At 35.0% G+C, this 19,293-nt stretch overlaps 1 protein-coding gene across 3 annotated transcripts in view; it reads left to right on the top strand.

Moving 5' to 3' along the window:
* The window catches only part of HIF1A (hypoxia inducible factor 1 subunit alpha), a 43,415-nt gene that overhangs the window by 943 nt on the left and 23,179 nt on the right, over nucleotides 1–19,293 (top strand). For 2 of the 3 annotated variants that reach the window (XM_029950534.1, XM_029950532.1), the window contains exon 1: nucleotides 7,977–8,068. The exons of the other annotated variant lie outside the window; for it this stretch is intronic. In XM_029950534.1, coding sequence (XP_029806394.1) covers nucleotides 7,992–8,068 — 77 coding nt within the window. In that variant the 5' untranslated portion in view covers nucleotides 7,977–7,991. Of the gene's footprint in view, nucleotides 1–7,976; nucleotides 8,069–19,293 lie in introns of those variants that run through there. 3 annotated transcript variants of the gene reach the window in all.

The raw sequence follows: 19,293 nt of genomic DNA, 5'->3' as shown, positions 1-19,293 counted from the left end.
TCCAGCTCCATTGACCGCTCGGCCCGGCGGCGGCCCCTGCGCGCCGGTCCCGGCTTCCCGGTGGGCGGCCCCGGGGGCTCGCGGGGTCGGCCGCGGTCTCCCGGTGCGGCTGTCTGGCCGCGGCGGGTGTCTCGGCCTTTGTGCGTCAGGGGCTTGTGGCGACGGCCTGAAGATGCCAACTTCAGTTTGCACGTGCGGGTTCTGTTTTGTGTTAATCGTCTTGAAAAACTTGTCTAGACGGAGGAGTCGGAGTAACGGGAATTTGGCGAAATAGCAGCATTTTCGAGAACATCACAATTGGACTCTTGTGTTTATATCAGCTGTCAAGGGAGCCCAGACGTTATAAATTAGTATGGGCCTCATTCATTCTTAAAAGTATCTTATGAAAATATAGCGGCTGGCTAAATTTAGGCAAACTGTTAATGAGATTGAAAAAAATAATGTGATCGCAGCAAATTAAATGTAGTATCGGAATTTTTAGAACGGTCTCATTTTCATGAAATTGAAGTGTATTAAAGGAAAACCTTCAAGATCTATCCGAAGTAAGTAATCATTCTGTCAGACCCTCATGCGAGATTTTACAACACCTTAAAGTTTGAGTCTAAGTGGCCCATTTATTGGATTAAGAATTATAAATGGAACCGGTGGGGTTGAGGGTGCCCCCCCCCCCCCCCGCACAACATTTGGTACATTTTCGGTATTTTAACCCTTGTGGAAAGCATTTTAAGGAATAGGAGATTCACAGTAAGAGTTGTGGTTAGTAGACTGGCTTTACTCCTTAAAGTCCTTCCACTCTTCTGGGAGAGATTAAGATTAACTTGCTAATCAGTATTAGCAGAAGATAAACTTGTTTATATGTTCTTGCTATTTTGTAGATACCATTTTGGTTCTTATGTAGTAGGACGATAAATTCTCTTTGTGCACCAGAGAAAGCTCTTATAAAATCCAAAAAGTGAGTAAACAGGCCTAGCCTTAATTCCAAGAGTTGACAGGAATTAATTGCAATTATTTTTGCTGAAATGATTACAATGCTTTTAATGAAATAATGAGGCTGCTATATTATAAATGTAAGGCAGATCACCTCTGTGTAGTGCCAGTTTTCAGTTCTTATTTATTCTATGCTGAATCGTACTTAATAGTGTGCATCATCAAGTTATACAGTCGTTTCTCCTTTACAGGCAATTCTCTTTAATGCGAATTCTTTGCAGTTTGTCAGTTGAGATTATCACAAGCAGCTTTAGTATAAGTGAATTAAGTAGTTACTGTGCAACACCCCCCAACTCTAAACTAGTTCTTAGATTTTGCTTAGTCCCATCTGTTATTTTCAGAATATTCTCGTTTGAAAATTTAGCAAACTTGAATTGCATCATATTCGTCAATATGTTCTTATAACTGAAAAATTAAGTTAAACACTTAATAAATAGCCACTCAACAACACTTAGATGCTGTTTGTTAAGGATACCTGGTTTTTGTCCTTTTCTTACCACTTTAAAACTTTTTGAAAAGGTAACTGAGAAATTGAGGGGCAAGGTAGTTTCTCCTTACAGTTTTTCCATTTTAAACGTGCTCAAGAGTCTAGGTTGGGAAGATAAATTTGTCTTCCTAAAGATATTCTAGGAAACTAAAAACTGAAGAAGTGGAAGAAATCACAACAGAGGATGGATATGATTATAATAGATTTAACAGAATTTCATGATTTCTTAGCGGTAGGTAGAGGAAGGGGCTGGACTTATTTTAATAGCACATTAATACTGACTTTTAGATTTCAGGGCAGTGTCAAGAGGTTCATTGTTCTCTTTAAGGTGTCAGGCCATGGGGGTGCCCAGGTGGCTCAGTCGGTTAAGCGTCCAGCTTCCGCACAGGCCATGATCTCGCGGTTCGTGAGTTCGAGCTCCGTGTCAGGCTCTGTGCTGACAGCTAGCTCAGAGCCCGGAGCCTGCTTCAGATTCTGTGTCTCCCCCTCTCTCTGACCCTTCCCTGCTCACACTGTCTCTCTCTCTCTCTGTCTCTCAAAAAGAAATAAAAAAAACATTAAAATAAAAAAAATTTAAGGTGTCAGGCCAGACTCCTTCAGTTTCCAAAAAGTTATTGGATCATTAAAGTAAAATTTCTGAAAATGGACATTTCTTAACTTACTTTATAACTTTGGCCCTTAAAAGTCAAGAAGCTCTCTTATTAGTAAACTTTTTTCTTGTTACAGTTGTACTTTGATTTGCCTCTTTTTTGAAGAAGAGCATGCCTGGTAGTTGAGAGCATAGAATCTGGACTAGACACTTACAGTTGAGTCCAGTTTTTTCACTTGTTATAGCTTTGTGAGGTTGGGCAAGTTACTGAATGCTTCTGAGCCTATTTCCTCCTTTTGGATTGATGATAATAGCAACCATTTCAGTGGTCATTGTCAACATTAAATGAGATAATGTTCACTATACATCTGGTTTAAAGATGTCGGTAACACTGAATACTTCAAAATATGCATTACCTGTTAAAGTTCTAGTTTATATTTCCACAACCCTTAAAAACTCATTTTTGCAAGTGTTTCCAAATATTTCTTTTGTTAGTTCTTCTTCCCACCTTCATAGATCTTTTCTAAATTGCCTAAAAATGAATACTAACATTGGAGTTAGAGCTTTAACAGGGATTCTTTTCCAGTTAAAATAGTATATCTCTGGGTTCTGTTGGTGTGTAGCATCAGTTGTTCTTGAGCATCTGTTCTTCTGTTTACTCTAGGGTCCCTTCTTCACAATTTCTTACCCCCATTTCCTCCCCAAATAGGCCACTTGTATTTCCTCTGGACATCAGAGACTAAAGTCGTAAACACACATATACCAGGCTTAGAGTTTATTTCAGCAAGGTATGTGCAAGTACCTTTTAAAGGTATGTGCAAGGAGTAGCAGTAACTTAAAACATTTTTTGTCTTGTCTCCACAGTTTAGTTTCATAAATATTTATCTTTGCTAAACATGATAAGTTGATAAAATACTCCCAGTAAAACCTATGAACCTACATGATATAAAAGCTGTCCTCTGCTTATGAATTTCTCCAGGTAAGACTATAGGCCTCTATCTCAAGGAAAGGCTTCAAACTGTATGTGAGTCTGACTTTCGAGGCTTGATTTGTATGAAATCTGTATCAGTGCACTCTTACCTGAACTGTGGCAGTTTATTCACGTGGTCCACTGCAAAGCATTTTGTGCAGTTTGGAGAATGTCTAATCTTTCTACCTGGTGATTTCCATTTCCATTGCCTTTGCAGCACTAATGGTGGGTGGGCTCCAAGTTAAGATTTTGTGGTTATATTCTATTGTTGTATGTTAAGAATGATGTGTAGGTAGCTGAAGATTAGTCTTGACTGATGTTTTCTGAAGAACTCCTCTAACAGTTGATTATGTTTGCTGGTGAAATAAAAAACTGTTACCATATGTGGATGTTAAAGATTTGGGTTAGATTAGTGTGTTCAAAGACATGCCTTCTTAAAATATAATTTTTGAAATTTAGATGCTTCTTAAAATACTGTATTGTTTTAAAATTTTTTTAATGTTTTCTATTTTTTTATTAAATTTTTAAATGTTTATTTACATTTTGAGAGAGAGAGAGAGAAAGTGCGTGAATCAGGGAGGAGCAGAGAGAGGGAGACACAGACTCTGAAGCAGGCTCCAGGGTCTGAGCTGTCAGCACAGAGCCAAATGCTAGGCTCGAACTCTGGAGCTGTGAGATCATGACCTGAGCCAAGGTTGAGACCCTTAACAGACTGAGCCACCCAGACACAATTCTTAAAATTCTGTGTATTCTTATCTAAGATTGTTAACAAGTCTGTTAATAAGGTAGGAAAAAATAATCAAAATTAAATGTGTTTTGTTTTCTAATGAGAAATTGGTTTTTAATTCATAAGAGTGTTCTCTTTTTATCTTGTTTCCCTTTTTTTTTTTTAAATGATGGGACTAACTATCCATTCCGTGGATTTTAGCTAGCCTTCTCCTACTTGTGTATGTGTTGTGTATGTTTTCTGCCTAACTACAGAGCTAGAGAAAGAATTTGAAGCTAAGTCAATCATGTCTCTCCATATTTTTGGTAAAAGTTTGGCAAGAATTTTTCAAATAACTGGATCTTGGAATTTTAAAAATAATTTATCCCTCTTTTTCTTGGAGCATCAAGAATTAACTATTTTGTATGTGCATTGAGATTTATATTAAAATTCATGTTTCTGCAATAAAAACTAACAAACCCATATCATTTGCCAGTCACGACCCTTTCAGAAAAATGTGATATATAAAATCTAAATTTATAAAAACAAAATTGAAGTGATTTCCTCATGACTTGTTTTTCCATAGCTTTTGAAGTGATTGTGAAGGTTTTTTTAAATTGTGGTTTTAAAGGAAAAAACCCCACATAATGTAAAAATTCCCATCTTAAGCATTTCTAAGTGTACAGTTCAACATTAAGTATATTCATCTTGTTGTGTAACCAGAATTTTTTTACCTTGTAAAACTGAAACTGTTAAACATTTTTCCTAGTTTCCCCCTCCTAGTTCCTGACAGCCATCATTCTACTCTCTGTTTCTATAAATTTGACTACTAAATACCTTTTGTATGTGGATTCATACAGTTTTTGTCTTTTTTGACTGGTTTATCTCACTTCACGTAATGTCCTCAAGATTTATCCATGTTGTTGGCATGTGTGAAAATTGCTTTATTTTTAAGGCTAATATGTACCACATTTTATTCGTCCATTTATGTTTTGGTGGACACTTAGGTTGCTTCCACATGTTGGTTATTATGAATAGTGCTGGCTATGAACACGGGTGTACAAATATCTCTTCTAGATCTTGTTTTCCATTCTTTTGGCTATATCCCCATAAGTATGTTGCTGGATCATATGGTAACTCTATTTTTAATTTTTAAAGGAACTGCCATACTGTTTTCCATAGTGGCTGTACCATTTAACATTTCGACCAACAGTGCACAGGGGTTCCCATTACTCCATATCCTCCCCAACATTTCTTAATTTCTGTTTTTGTGATAATGGCCAATCTAATGGATATGTTGAAGTAGTTGTGTTTTAAGGGTTTATGTATAATAGTAAACTTAAAGTTAACAACAGAGAACAGTTACCAGGGGAAGCTTTATCAGAAATGAAGTTAAGCTCCTCTAAAATGAGAATTAAGTTTTTCTAGATACTTAGAAAGATTTGATCTGCCAGTACGTTTTCAGAAAAATACTTACTGATTAAAATGGTCTGTAAGTGTTCTGTTGTTACTAAAGTTCCACTTAATTAGTAACTTATTTTAAAAGATTTTTAAAATATTTATTGAAATGACTTATTTTCGTAAGAAAATCACCTCCAAGATGATACCATTTCGTTCTCGTGATCTCAACTGTTAGAGTGTTTCTTCGTTTTAAAATTTCATTTATAGTATTAAAGATGATTTCACAGTGTGATTTTCAAAATTTATTGTTTTGCAAATGGGTCAGAAATCTAGTGATGGAACATAACTTAGTGGTTCTTCACCTACTTGTTTAAAGTCACAATGTATTTATGCAAATTAAGTTTCTGCTACTTAATATTGCAATTTTCACTCATTTGTAACAATTTCCTGTGCTGCTCCTCTTTTCCTAGTAGTTTGTGAGAATCTGTTTTTCCAACTGAAAAATACTATGGTAAAAGTAAACAAAAGATTTAAAGGCAATAAATTTAAGTCTTTAAGAGTTTGGATATATTTCTGTTGTTAATAGATCTTAGAAGTTAAGATGCTAACCAGATTTCTCTAAAGTGACCTTCTCCCCTTTTTTCATTTATAAAATTGAAATATTTCAATGGGCAAGATCACAAATGAACTAAATTGGAAATGTGATGTAAAAGAGAATACTCACACACGGTGAGTTCTTAATAAATATTTGAATGAACAAGGAGAAAGAAGCAGAGAAAGATGTTAAGAATTTTAAAAGGTTTTTTGGAAGTCATTGTCCTTTCTTCCATGTCTTATTTTTCATAGGAATTTTTCTTATGCTTGGAAATGTCTTATGCTACTTTAGAACTTCTTTGAACCTTGAAATTTAATTTGTCCTTTCAAAAATGTTTATAGTATCTATTAGAACCAGGCTAAAAAATACTTTGTTAGTAAATACAGTTACATTGTATATGTTTGGCCTTGAAAGTAACTCAGCAGCCTATTTTGAGGTATGTTAAAAGTTAGTGCTGGCCAATTCTATATATTTAGAGCACTGAGTAAATAAAATAAGTTTACTAAAAGAGGCATATGTATATGGCTGCAGAAAATTAGCTAGTTAAATGTATAGAATGTATCTTTATCTTGTTTCATCTTTAGCAAACATTTCTTAAGTCTGTTTTAAATTTTTAGAAAGTTTGGACCAGTTTATAGTCTCCAGGAGTGTTGGAGAGTGCCAGTTTCTTATACTTGGTGATCATAAAGTTTGTGTCAAGTATGAAATGCTTGAAGTTTGTCAGTGTATTGGGATGCTTTTTCTTGCAATGAAGAGACGTGATTGAAGCTAGTTTAAGGGGGTAAGGCTTACACATGATAAGACACAAACTAGTTTAAAGGGGTTAGGCAGTTATTGGCTTACACGGTCTAGTTTTGGTTGAGAGAGCAATTAAATCCAGAGTCTCAAGTGATGTCCTCAGAGTGTAATTCCTGACTTTCTTTTGAATATTACTTGGTTTATATATCTATGTTCTATATGCATGTCGTCCTCATTCTGCCACTGACAGGCTATCTATATGTATGGTATGAAAGATTGCACCTAGCATTCCATGCCTGCATTCATACATAGAGTTTGTGATTTAAAAAATGGAAAGAAACTGGCTCTCTCTTCTAGGATCCATATATCTGTCTCCTGGATAAATGCCAGTTTGCCTTGTGTGGACTATTCATTTTTAACCATGTCAGTGGTGTTTCCTAATTACATGAGTCAGATGTCTTATTATAGTAAAGTATTTAATTGTCTTGATGTAGATTATTAATTATCTCCTTATCTAGGACTCTTGGTCATTGCTGGTATTGTAATGAATGGGCTATAGGTTTTTGTTGCAAATCATATGAACTCATATTCTACAGAGTTTTCTACCAATCATAACTGTTCTTGCTGTGCCTTTTGGGAAACTTAGAGTCTCTTCTGTGGATTAGGGTTTTCATTTCAGTTCTTTAATAAAGAGGTGGAATGACTAATGGCTAAGAACTTAGGCTCTAGAGGCTGGCTGCTTGCTTTGCCACTTAACTAGCATTTGATCTTGTACAAGTTGCTTTACCTCTGTAGGTCTCACTTTCTTCATCTACAAATTAGGATGATAAGAATATTTGCCTTTTAGGATTGTTGTGAGGATAAAAAAAGATATTGATGCATTCTTGGCACAAACTAGGGACTTAATAAACTAGAAACTATCATTAGGTTCCTATTATAATTATTACTTTTTTTTTTTTAGAAAAGTTTCACTCCCTTGAAGAGTCATATTTCGAATCACTTAAGCCTTCTTTGGGACAGTCAGAGAAAGGATGGTATTCTTTGGGGCACACCATTAGTGGACCAATAATAGTAGTAGAATATTAGTGATGCTTTTCCTCTACATTGGTTTCTTTTTGCTCCTTGAATGCCTGGCATTTGCAGATTAAATGAAGATTGTGTGTGTGTGTGTGTGTGTGTGTGTGTGTGTGTGTGTGTAGATGTGCTGTTTTAAAGTAATTTTTCTGGGGTGCCTGCTGGCTCAGTTGGCTCATGCTCACGCTCTCTCCCTCTCTCTCTCTTTCTCTCAAAATAAATAAATACTTAAAATTTTTTTAAAGTAATCATTTTTCATAGTGATAAGGGTAAAGGTGAAAAATATTCTCAAAGGCTCTTTATTTGGCTGTTACGTGAAGGCAAATTAAGAAAGCCTACTTTTCCATGCTCTCTTGGTGTCAGGAATTAATTAAATGTCTTTTAATCTGTTTGCAGAGGAGAGTTGGAAATTGCTTGGCTTTGCAGACAGATCACATAGCTAAAATGTTTAAATGTGTTATATGCAAACCAGTAGTCAAAAAAGCCTTCACTGTGAATCAAGGAAGGAGTATTTTTCTCAGGTAATGTGAACAAGTTGATTTGTTTCAGTGGTTCAAAAAATTTTTTTCAACCCAAGACCATTACTCCAGCACCTAACCACTTGACCTGTAACAGATTATTCTATATTCATTTGTTCAGCAGACATTTATGCATCTAATTTGTTAAGCAGAGCATTGAATTGTTGATGGCTCAGGCCACAGTTGAGTAATTAGTTTTTGGTGTTGATACATCTATTATGTATTCCATCTTTTGTTTTTTAGTACAGTGATTCCAAGTTTGGGGTTCTTGGAAAATACAGACCTCAGGATTAAGTTTCGTTATTAATACCCATCATCATGGAAGCATCTTTTATAATTGTGTTTACTTACTTGGCCAGTCTGCTTTGAGAATTTTGACATACACAAAAGCACTTTCATAAAATGGTCTATTCATTTTTGGCAGCTTTAAATGTTAGCAAGTTCTTTTGTTCCAGTATTTCTTGACACTGACCAGTGTTTAGATCTCTTCTGGAGCAAAGTAATCCCTGTGGACCTTTGAGATGTGCTGAATGTGCACATTTAAAAAATGTAACTATTCCTCGTAGTGATCATTTGGTACCAATTTGATCATAAACAATCTCAAACACTGAAGGTTTGTGGCAAGAATATAGAACTATGTAGAGATCATTTAGATGATCCAGAATATGCTTTTTTTCTTTTTCTTACATTGACACCAAAATGGGAACATAATTTAAAAATTCTTAAAGTTTACCTTCAATACTGCTTAACTCTGTTGAGCAAAACCCTGCCATCTTTTTTTCCTCCTATGTGTTACTCTCTGCATTTGAAAAATCACCTAATCTGCTTTCTGTATGACATCCTTTTCAAATACCTGAAGATAGTTATTTCTGTTTCTAAGTAACAACATCCCCAAACTTCTTTAATCTTTCACTTTAAAAATTATTTTTGAGCATCTGATTTGTGGAAAGGCATAGGCTATATTAAATATGGGGGCTTCAGTCTCCAGTGGAATCTGAGCTCTGCCACTTACTAATAGTGTTACTCCTTTTATATAGACAAGGAAACTGAATCGGGGGTTCACTGGGAAAATTTATTGGATAACATTGGATAGGATGGATTAATGTAGGTGGAGGGCCAAAACATTTGCATAGGAAAGCTTTTTCTTTGTCAATGATTCCAGGATCTTCACTATGGTCAGGGTTTAGAACTAAATAAGAAAAATCTTCAGCTTGTGATTTCTGTGTGTATACCTTTATTCTAATACATGTGAATTTTTTAAATTAAGTACTTATTATAACTAACATATCTTCTATTATATTTAAGCAAGTAATTAAGAACACTCTCTTCTGAATACACACACACACACACACACACACACACACACACACACAGTGTCATTGACCTTCTTTAAGTTCCAGTTCTGTTACTATCAAAAGGCATATAATAAGGAAAACAAAAGCATTTATAAGCTGAGGTGGCTAACATGCAAAGGGAGAAGAGTGATAGGGGAGGTAATGTGCCTTGGGGAAAGCCATTAATACATAGCTGTTACTCATAGAGAGTGGTTCTTGACCCCTTTGATGTTTGTAGCATTCATAAAGAGATTTAAAGGTGAATTTTAAAAATTGTTTGAAAGGTTTGTAAAAATAATTCTGTAGTTATTATATTTTTCATTTGGTCATCTTTGAAGCCTAATTGTGCTCTTCTATTTTATTACTCACTTGTCACTGAGCTGTACCATTAATTTCTTATTCCTAGCAATTGTGCCTCATTCTACACAGTATCGCCCAACCCACTCAGTGCAGTGTTCTGCCTGACAAACATAGTTGCTTAATATATATACATGTATTTGCAACTAAAAATACATTTTTCTTATTTTTCAAAATTTGCTGGCTGACCTGTTAAATCTCTGCTATAAGACCTGGTGGTTTGCAAATTTCTGTGACTTAAGAATCACCTGGGTCTTTAGTTCTATAAGGATTCCTAGGTACCCACTCGTACACATTTGGATTTGGTAACTTTGGGATGAGACTGAGGAATTTGTAATCTTTACAAGCCCCTATAGATGAAACAAACATTGAATAGCTAAGAGTGCTAAACAGAATCATCTGAGAGATTGTTTTTTTGAGACATGCCAAGTCTACCATTTGAATTTCCAGGGTTGGGATTTAAATACAAATACCTGGGGAGAAAGTTCCATTACTGATGGTGCTGTATATCACAGGTCAACCAGTGTCTAATCTAGTTTAAGTCCTTCATGTATTTTGTAGTTTTTGAGTTACTAAGTATTTGGCAATGCTGATGTCTAAGAGGTTGGATATGTTTGCTGTGTATGTAAAGCATTAGGGCAGATTTTTTTTTTTTTAATTTAAAGTAGTTAACCATTTTTGGGTGTTGAACAATCTTTTCCTTTGAAAGACACATAAAGTGTTTTCTTAGAGTAGAGGGGCTCAAAGTATTCTCTAGAGCCAGCACCATTGGTACCTACCTGCTAACTTGTTAGAAATGGAAATTCTGAGGCACCATCCAGCTCTCCAGCTCTCCTGAGTAGAAACTCTGGGTAAGGCCCAATAATCTATGTTTCCAGAATCCCTCCAGTTGATTGTGATAGAAGCTAAAATTAGAGAACCTCTAAGAGTAATGGCGTCACATACACATTTTTGGTTTTATTTATCTAGTATTTTATATATAGCAGGGAATCTAAGGTTATTTTTAAGAGGCTCAATACAATTCTGAACCAGCAGAGAGATTATTTAAATCACTAGTTAGGAATAATCTAAAAACAAAAGCATATTCTTTTTACAGACAGAACCTTAATACATAATATTGTCAACAGATGTAAATCTGTTAGCTAACTAATAAGTTTATTTAGTGTGTAAATAGAACATTTTCACATTAATGCATGTGATGTGATACAGATTTTATTTTCAGAATGTACCCTGAATTTAAAACAGTGAATCTTTCTTGTTTATTTTACTTCAGCATTAGGAAATCGAGTATTTAAGGATTTCTGTGAGGTTATTAGAAGGGGAATAATCTATCTTTTCTCGATTGTGGATATTTACAAGATACTGCCAAGCTAGTACAGATAGTAAACACCTAAAACAAGAAATTTAAGTTCCTCTCCAAAATAAAATATGTGGGACGCCTGGGTGGCTCAGTCGGTTAAGCGGCCGACTTTGGCTCAGGTCATGATCTTGCGGTTTGTGAGTTCGAGCCCCACGTCGAGCTCTGTGCTGACAGCTCATAGCCTGGAGCCTGCTTTGGATTCTGTGTCTCCCTCTCTCTGCCCTTGGCCTGCACACTCTCTGTCTCTCAAAACTAAACAAACATTAAAAATAAAATTAAAAAAAAAGTAAAAGTTAAAAAAAAAACCAAAAATAAAATATGCATATGTGTACTGAATATTTTTCTTTAGAAACCATTTCACTTGATTTTGTAATTTGAAATTAATTATGAAATGCCAAATTTTCAAAAGCCAGTAATTAGATTAGAATGAGAGACTGAAAATACTGAATTATATTGCTTACTCAGTCTCTGCTTTACATTTCTCAGAAAGAAAGATGGTCGTTTCTGCTTCATTTCCAAAATGAAGAAAACATTTAACTCCTTTCTATTTAGTCTTTCTGGAAAACAAATTGAAAAGTTAGATAACTACTTCTTTGAGACTTTTCTGACAAGTGCAGGTAGATAATAGTATCAGTTCACTGATGAATTTTAAGGTACAAAATATTCTATGATCTTGCCATCTTGAAACTACTATTAATTTGCTAACTGTATATTGTGTCTTTCTGGTTTTATCTGTGCATTTTTAAGTTATATGTATATATGCACATATATACACAGTTATTTACATATGTACACAGGTATACACACAGAGAAATGGATTCATACTCAAGTTTTGTTGTATACCTTCTTCACATAATACTATATTGTAACATCTTCTATAAGCACATTAATTTTTTTAATTTTATCTGTTTGCAGTATTTTGGTTTTGGAGCAATTACCAAGTAGAAAATAGAACAATAAATCTTATTAATTGTAAGAACACTCTCAATAATAAAATGTTTATCTAAGGGTAATCTCCCCTTGAAAAAAACCTATAGGATTAGAAATAAATTTACTGAAAATTTTCATGCCTTATGATGAAAATTACAACACTTTCTTGAAAAAGATTTTAGAAACCAGTCAAGTCTTGTGTTGCTAGCTGGGTTAGGAAGACATAATTATAAAGGTTTTGATTTAATTGGTTAACAACATTAACTGCAACCCATGCATTTACCTGGCCACATCAGTTGAGAAATAAAAAGTAGAAGATTTTAGAGTATAGATCAGAATGATAAGGGAAATAATCTTAAACCTTTAGCCTCTTTTTAATTGGTATTCTAGTTTCTCTGCTTTCTCCCTTTGCCTCTAGATCTCTTCTATAGTATCACATGCTCTCTCTCTTTGGTAATATAGTATTGTTGCATTGACTGTTATACTGCTAGGTGATTTTTTTTTTTAAATCAGTAGCTTTTTTTATTCTAACTTATATCTAGTATACCTACTAGATGCTCACTAGATGCTTACTTACACTTGAAAGTGCATATCCAGATAATCACAGTAATTCTGAATAGTATGCTTTGTTCATAGTACTAATTATTATGCTGTTTAATTATGATCATAATCTGTAGGATTACAGGAGCACTGATAAAGCACAAATTGAGGGATCCTAGAAAGAATGTTGAAGGGGTAGTCAGCCTTCCATGGGCTGAAGTCCAAGTCAAATAGGTTAGGGCTAAATACTAAAGCCAGGTAGAATTTACACACATCTCTACTAAGAATACAAAGATAAAGATGAATGAGGCAGTTTCCTGCCTCCAAGAAGCTTTGAGGATTGTGGAAGAAGATAAATACAGTTAACCCTTCAACAATGCAGGTGGTTAGGGGCACTGACCCCCTGCACAGTTGAAAATCCATATATATATAACTTTTGATGCCCCCCAAATTATAACTAATCGCCTTCACCCCAAAACTTAATAGGCTACTGTTGACTGGAAGTCTTACCGATAACTATTAACACATTTTGTATATGTTTTATATACTGTATTCCTTTAATAAAGTAAACTAGAGAAAAGAAAATGGCATTAAGAAAATCATAAAGAAGAGAAAATAACATTTATAGCACTATATTTATCCAAAAAATTCCACGTATAAGTGGACCCACACATTTTAGATCTGTGTTGAAAGGTCATGTATATATAGCAAAATAACCAGAGTGGTGAGATTTAGGGGAGAAGAACAGTTTTGGAAGACAGAGTAGAGACCAAATAATGCTGAGCTGAATCTTCAAAGTTTCTCACATAAATTTGCCAAACCACATACTGAGAAGGGTACCTCAGGCCAAGAGAGACTGAACCAGAAAGGAATGAAGTATTATCTTTTTGAGTAACTGCAGTGTGGCCAGTGGATATAGGAAATAATGAGGATGAAGAGACAGACAGGGAACTAGCTAAGGGAGGGTTCTTTAGAAAATAGATTTTGTTGGGGTGCCTGAGTGGTTTGGTCGGTGTCTGACTTTGGCTTCCTTCATGATCATGCAGTCCGTGGGTTCGAGCCCACATCTGGCTCTGTGCTGACAGCTCAGAGCCTGAAGCCTGCATCAGATTCTGTGTCTGCCTCTCTCTCTCTCTCTCTCACTGCCCCTCCCCGCTTTTGCATGTGAACACGCAGGAGCTCGCTTGCTCGCTCGCTCGCTCTCTCTCTCTCTCTCTCTCTCTCTCTCTCTCTCTCTCTCTCTTACTCTCACTCTCTTGCTCTCCCCTCCACCCCCCAAAAAAAGAAAACAGATTTTCGTCTTGCATACATTTGATGGAATTTTAAGCAGGGCATAATATGAGATTTCTTATTGTGGAATAATAATTGTGGTAGATATTTGAGGGAAAAATTAAAGCACAGTGTTAGTGAAATAGTTCAGTCAATGGTTCCCAGATCTAACTGTGTATCATATGCATCTTGGGAGTTTTTACAAACCCAGAATTTTGGGTCCTGCTTCAGATCCACTGAGTCAGAATTTACAAAGATAGAGCCCAGAAATTTGAAATGTTGAATGACCCTAAATAATTATCATGCACCTTGACCAGCATTTGAAAATATAGCATTGGGTAACTATTTCTACAGTAGGCTGTTTAAGGTCCACAAGGGCTGTTCTGCTTCTCACTGTATTTTTTTTTAAATTTTTTAAAATGTTTTATTTATTTTTGATACAGACAGAGACAGAGCATGAGAGGGGGAGGGGCAGAGAGAGAGAAGGAGACACAGAACCAGAAGCAGGCTCCAGGCTCTGAGCTAGCTGTCAGCACAGAGCCTGACGCGGGGCTCGAACCCATGAGATCTGACCTGAGCCGAAGTCGGAGGCTTAACCGACTGAGCCACCCAGGCGCCCCCTCACTGTATTCTTTATAACGGGCACAGTGCATGGTAAATGCTCAATAAATGTTTATGTAATGAATATTTCTTGAATGAAGGAAGTAATTCTAAGGTTCAGGAAGTCCATTTTCCTTCTTGTATTTTGTTCTCTATAGAGTTGTTATAATGAACTGAGCTAATATGTGGGAGTGTTTAACATAGTGCCTGACACACATTAAGTGCTCAATAAATGTTAGAAGGGGAATATTTTCTTCATCTTTTTTCTCTTATTTACTTTGTGTGATTTGGTGTCTTGGCAGTTGGCTTATGCTTAGCCAGCTTTGAAGTGAATATGCAGATTGGATTTACTTTGGGGATCTCTGCAGATGTTGAGCAAATAAAACACTGACAGTAGTGAGCAGAGATGTTCGAATAGTTCCTGGCCATTAATCCTTCTGAATGGCTTAGAGTCAAGTCCTAAATTCCAGAGCCAGCCCCTCTACGTCACTTTTATGTCTTGGGAGATGTGAAGTAGACAAATTTTGAATTTCATAATGCCTGGATATATGTATACTTATCTTACTAATTAGAATAAGTTTCTGAGACATAGCGTAATCTATTGTTAACAGTATAACAATCTGGCTTTTAGAGCCAGATTGATTGAGTTTGAATAAGGCTCTGCCACTTACTAACTCTGTAAACTTGAGAGTAAGTTATTTAACCAGGTTCTCTATGTGTAACATGGTGATGATAATAAAAAATTAAGTAAGTTAATTGATGAGAAATGTTTAGAGTACCACTGTGTACATAGTAAGCACCTCATATAGGAGTTTGAATTTAAAGCTGCAGGCCAAAATGCCAACGGAAGAGCATGGAAGTTTTCTTGGAATTTCCTCTGGCCTGAGATTTTAAGAAGTTTAGGACAGGTAAAACAGTGAGATGTACAATTTTTCAGCTGTCAGCTTGCAAAAATTAAAAAGATAAAAACTACCCAAAATATATGTTACAGCAGAGTGCGTGGAGAAATAGATAAACACATTAATCAATTGGCAGAGACAAAAATGTGTACCGACCTTTTGGGAAAACTAAATTTAAATGCCACATCCTTTAGATCATGGAATTTCACTTCAGAAGTTTTGTCCTGTAGAAATACTGACATAAGAAGTGGAAAACAACAGCTTGTACCTTCAAAGCTAGAAAGTTTTTAAAGCAGCAAATAATAGTTAGTTGAGAGATTTTTTTTAAAAAATGTATTAATGTTATTAGAAACAGGATGAATCAAATCTTAATGTTTAGAATGATTGGCTCTAACTTCAGTTCTTAAAGTCACATGTATTTACAATCAGAAATGTTAACTGGCTTTCCTATATAATTAGACAGCAAAGATAGATAAATTAAAATACCTGCAATTATTTTGTGTTCTTGTTAATCTAAAGAATACTAAGCATTCTCTGTAAAATGGCTATTGCCATTCAACTTTGTAGACAAGAAGCTTAGTGACAGCGGCCCAATTATTTTCTTAAATATGTTTTCTATACAAAATAATTTCAAGATTTATTTAGTTAACTAACAGTTTAGTTTTTGTTCAGTAATGTATGTTAAAAATGATAAAATAGTTAAGCGTGTGAAAACTACAGTACAATACAGATCAAGCTACTTTGGTATTTTATTCAAATGATAGTTCTAGGACAGTCATAGAAATGGATAAGCAAACTATTGAAAAGATAAAATTTTTACTATACTCTTAACTGATTTATACCATGATTAGCAGATGTGAAATAGCACTTTATGCAGACATGTATGTGAAGAACTTTATTTGTACTTAGTTAAAAATAACAAAAATGGAATTGGTAATTTAGAGAAATACAGTGACCTTATTTGCACGCAGAAAATCTGCCTATTTTCTTCTGGTCTACAAAAACTTCTATTATACAATCTAAGTAATAAGTAAATAAATAATATAGGATTCGTCTCTGTGGGACATAGATGCTGTGGTTTGCCTGAAATAAATTCTTGGTCAGTACTTTAATTTTGTGGGGTATGACCTGATAAAAAGAGCCTTCCTCTGAGTAGACAAGAAGCTAGGCACTTGATGCTGAAACTCATAAGAACTTTGTTAGTTATAGCTTTAAGCTAAGAAATGTTTTAAGAACCCCTATAGTCACATGTGAAGAACATCAGATAAATTTCTATATTAAATCTTTATTATAGGTCTCCTGATTTCTTTATGTCTAGATAGATTGTGTAATATAGGAAATACTTTTTCATCACCTTCATCTAATGTAGGTTTGTCAACTCTTGAAGTATCCTGTTAACTTGTTTATTGAGGCTTATTTTTCTTCCAGAATTCTGGCTCATACTCAAATTCTTACTCTCCTAGTCTTCACTGCTTAAGTATATTATGCTTTAAATGTTTTATCCAAGCTTACATTTCTTATGAATTTGTCTTATAAATTTAGTTGCCACATCTTTAACAATTATTATCTTCAAAGTTCTGGAGAATACAAGTATTTCTAAAATTACCGAGATAATCACCATGGTTAGCTAGAGCAGATACCCTTTAAAAGCATATAGCAGGTAATAGAAGGATTTAAATTTTTTTACCAGGTAAAAATTTGGGTATTCATTTGTTGGTAGGTTTAATTTGGTTGAGTAATTAAGAAAAGAAGCCTAGTAAGTCCAGTGAAAGTTGATGCTAAAATTTTGATTACCTGGACTAATTATGACATTTGAACTAATATTTGACTTTATCATGAGATCATTGGTTATCCCACTTTTTTTTTTGCTAGTTTTACTTGAAACAGATAGTAATCTGATTCCCACTACCATCCCTTCCTCACATCTGCCAATTCAGAGGGGAAAGAGTGGAAAGTTACATGGTAGAGCCAATGGGACACACTGGATCTCTCCCTCACCTCTAGGAACTCTGGTATGAGTATAAAATGGAGTTTGAAAATTTTTATTATTATACCTTTTACTTCTAAGTTCAAATTTAAAGCATTCACTTAAAGTTATGAGAACAATGAGGCAGTTCTAATGCACATAAAAAATGAAGTTACAGACCGTTGACATTATTGCATTTTCATGATAGCCTCAGAGTCTAATTTATTTTCATGGTTTTTCAAAATTATACAGCATTGGAGTGCCTGGTTGGCATAATTGCTTAAGTGTCTGACTCTTTGATTTTGGTTTAGGTCATGATCTCACGATATATGAGTTTGAGCCTGAGTCCCGCATCGGGCTGCACATTGACAGTGTGGAGCCTGCTTGGGATTCTCTTTCTTCCTGTCTCTCTGCCCCCCCCGCCCCCATAAATAAAGTTAAAAAAAATCATATGGCATTAAGAAAATCTTGATTCACATAGATCACTAGTTATAAATAATAGTTTTAATAGCTTGTCTTAAATCTCAAGATACTCAAGTTAAATCGATCTAGATGCTTGAATTGAAAAATCTGTCTCAAAGTTCAGTTACATTCTAACAATAGCAAATATTCACATTCCTAATTGTATAAAAGTCAGATATGCACACAAATTTAAGTGCTAAAACTAGATTATCACTATTGTACAGTACAACTGTTATTCAACATAATAGGAGCATGTGCTGAGAATCCTGTCTGGTTTTTTGAGAATGTTGCTTCTATTATTGAACTTTGCAATTTTGCAGATCATTTTGGAGGGAGGAGAGATTTGAGGTAGATATAATTATGTGCTTCATTCATAGGATATAAAGAGGATTAAGTGAAATAATGCTGGCAAAGTCTTAGCATACTGCTAAGTGCTCAATAAATGGTTAATGGCTGTTTTCAACATTTAATAAATAACTGACTTAACAGAATTAGGTTGAAAGTCATACGAGCATGCTATTTGAGGTAGAAGCAACATTCTTCCTTAAGATAAAACACTGGAGGAGCAAACAAAGACTTTAGAGTGAAAAAACAACTGTGTTCAAATCCTGTCTGGTAATGGCTGTTTTTAGCCTACTATATAACCTCATCTGTAAAAAGGGATAATATTTAACCTATTTACAAGTTTTGAGAGAAATAGGCACCCAGTATAGGGTAGCATTTGGCACACAGTAAGTCTTAATAAAAAAAAAAAAAACAGCTCTTAAAGAAACTAAGGACAGAACCAGGCTTAGCCTTGTTTACCTCCAGCTGGGTCAGGAGGAATAGATGTGGCTACACGGTTAAGCAAAGGAAGATGAATGTCTGCTTGGTGTAACTTAGGAAAATCTTTCTGACTGACTTTAATCTTGGAAGAGTTTCCTAAAAATAAATCCTTGTTTTGACACTTTTATTAATCTTTATTAACCTGTTCTTTTCAAGTCTTAGTATTGTGTCACATCTTTCTTTTTCATCTACACTCCTGGTTTTATTTGGTTCTTGTTGTGCCAGTAATAGGAAAGGGACTGCTAAGGGAATAAACAATCTGAAAATGGTAACTTATTATAGCTGCTAATAGAGATTTCTGTAGCTTACAGTCAGTATTGCTCATGTGGTAGTGTAGAAGTTGGGAAAATATTGGAGTCAAAAGAAACAATTAAAAAATCAGTTTGTAGCTATTACTGTTGCCTGATGAACAACTCCTGTTTTCAAGTTAATATGTACAGCTTTAATTTCTTTAGACTTAGCAGTGCTTTCTTTATGTTGAGACTACTTCTCAATGGCTATGGAGGGTGCAGCCTTAGATACACAGGCTACTTTTAAGATTTTGGCTAAAACATAATATCCTCTCTCATTTGTAATGCCAGGAAGGAAATACCTGTTTCAGACAGGTTTAAAGTGCAATCATGGACTTCTTGTGAGAGTTCCTTATGTCTTCAGTAATCCAGAAATTCGTATAGCTGTCTCCTACA

This window comes from Suricata suricatta, chromosome 9 (genome assembly GCF_006229205.1).
Source record: "Suricata suricatta isolate VVHF042 chromosome 9, meerkat_22Aug2017_6uvM2_HiC, whole genome shotgun sequence".
Classification (NCBI taxonomy): Eukaryota; Metazoa; Chordata; class Mammalia; order Carnivora; family Herpestidae; genus Suricata; species Suricata suricatta.
The sequence above is the reverse complement of the archived record's forward strand: the minus strand, read 5'-3'. Positions and strand labels throughout refer to the sequence as shown.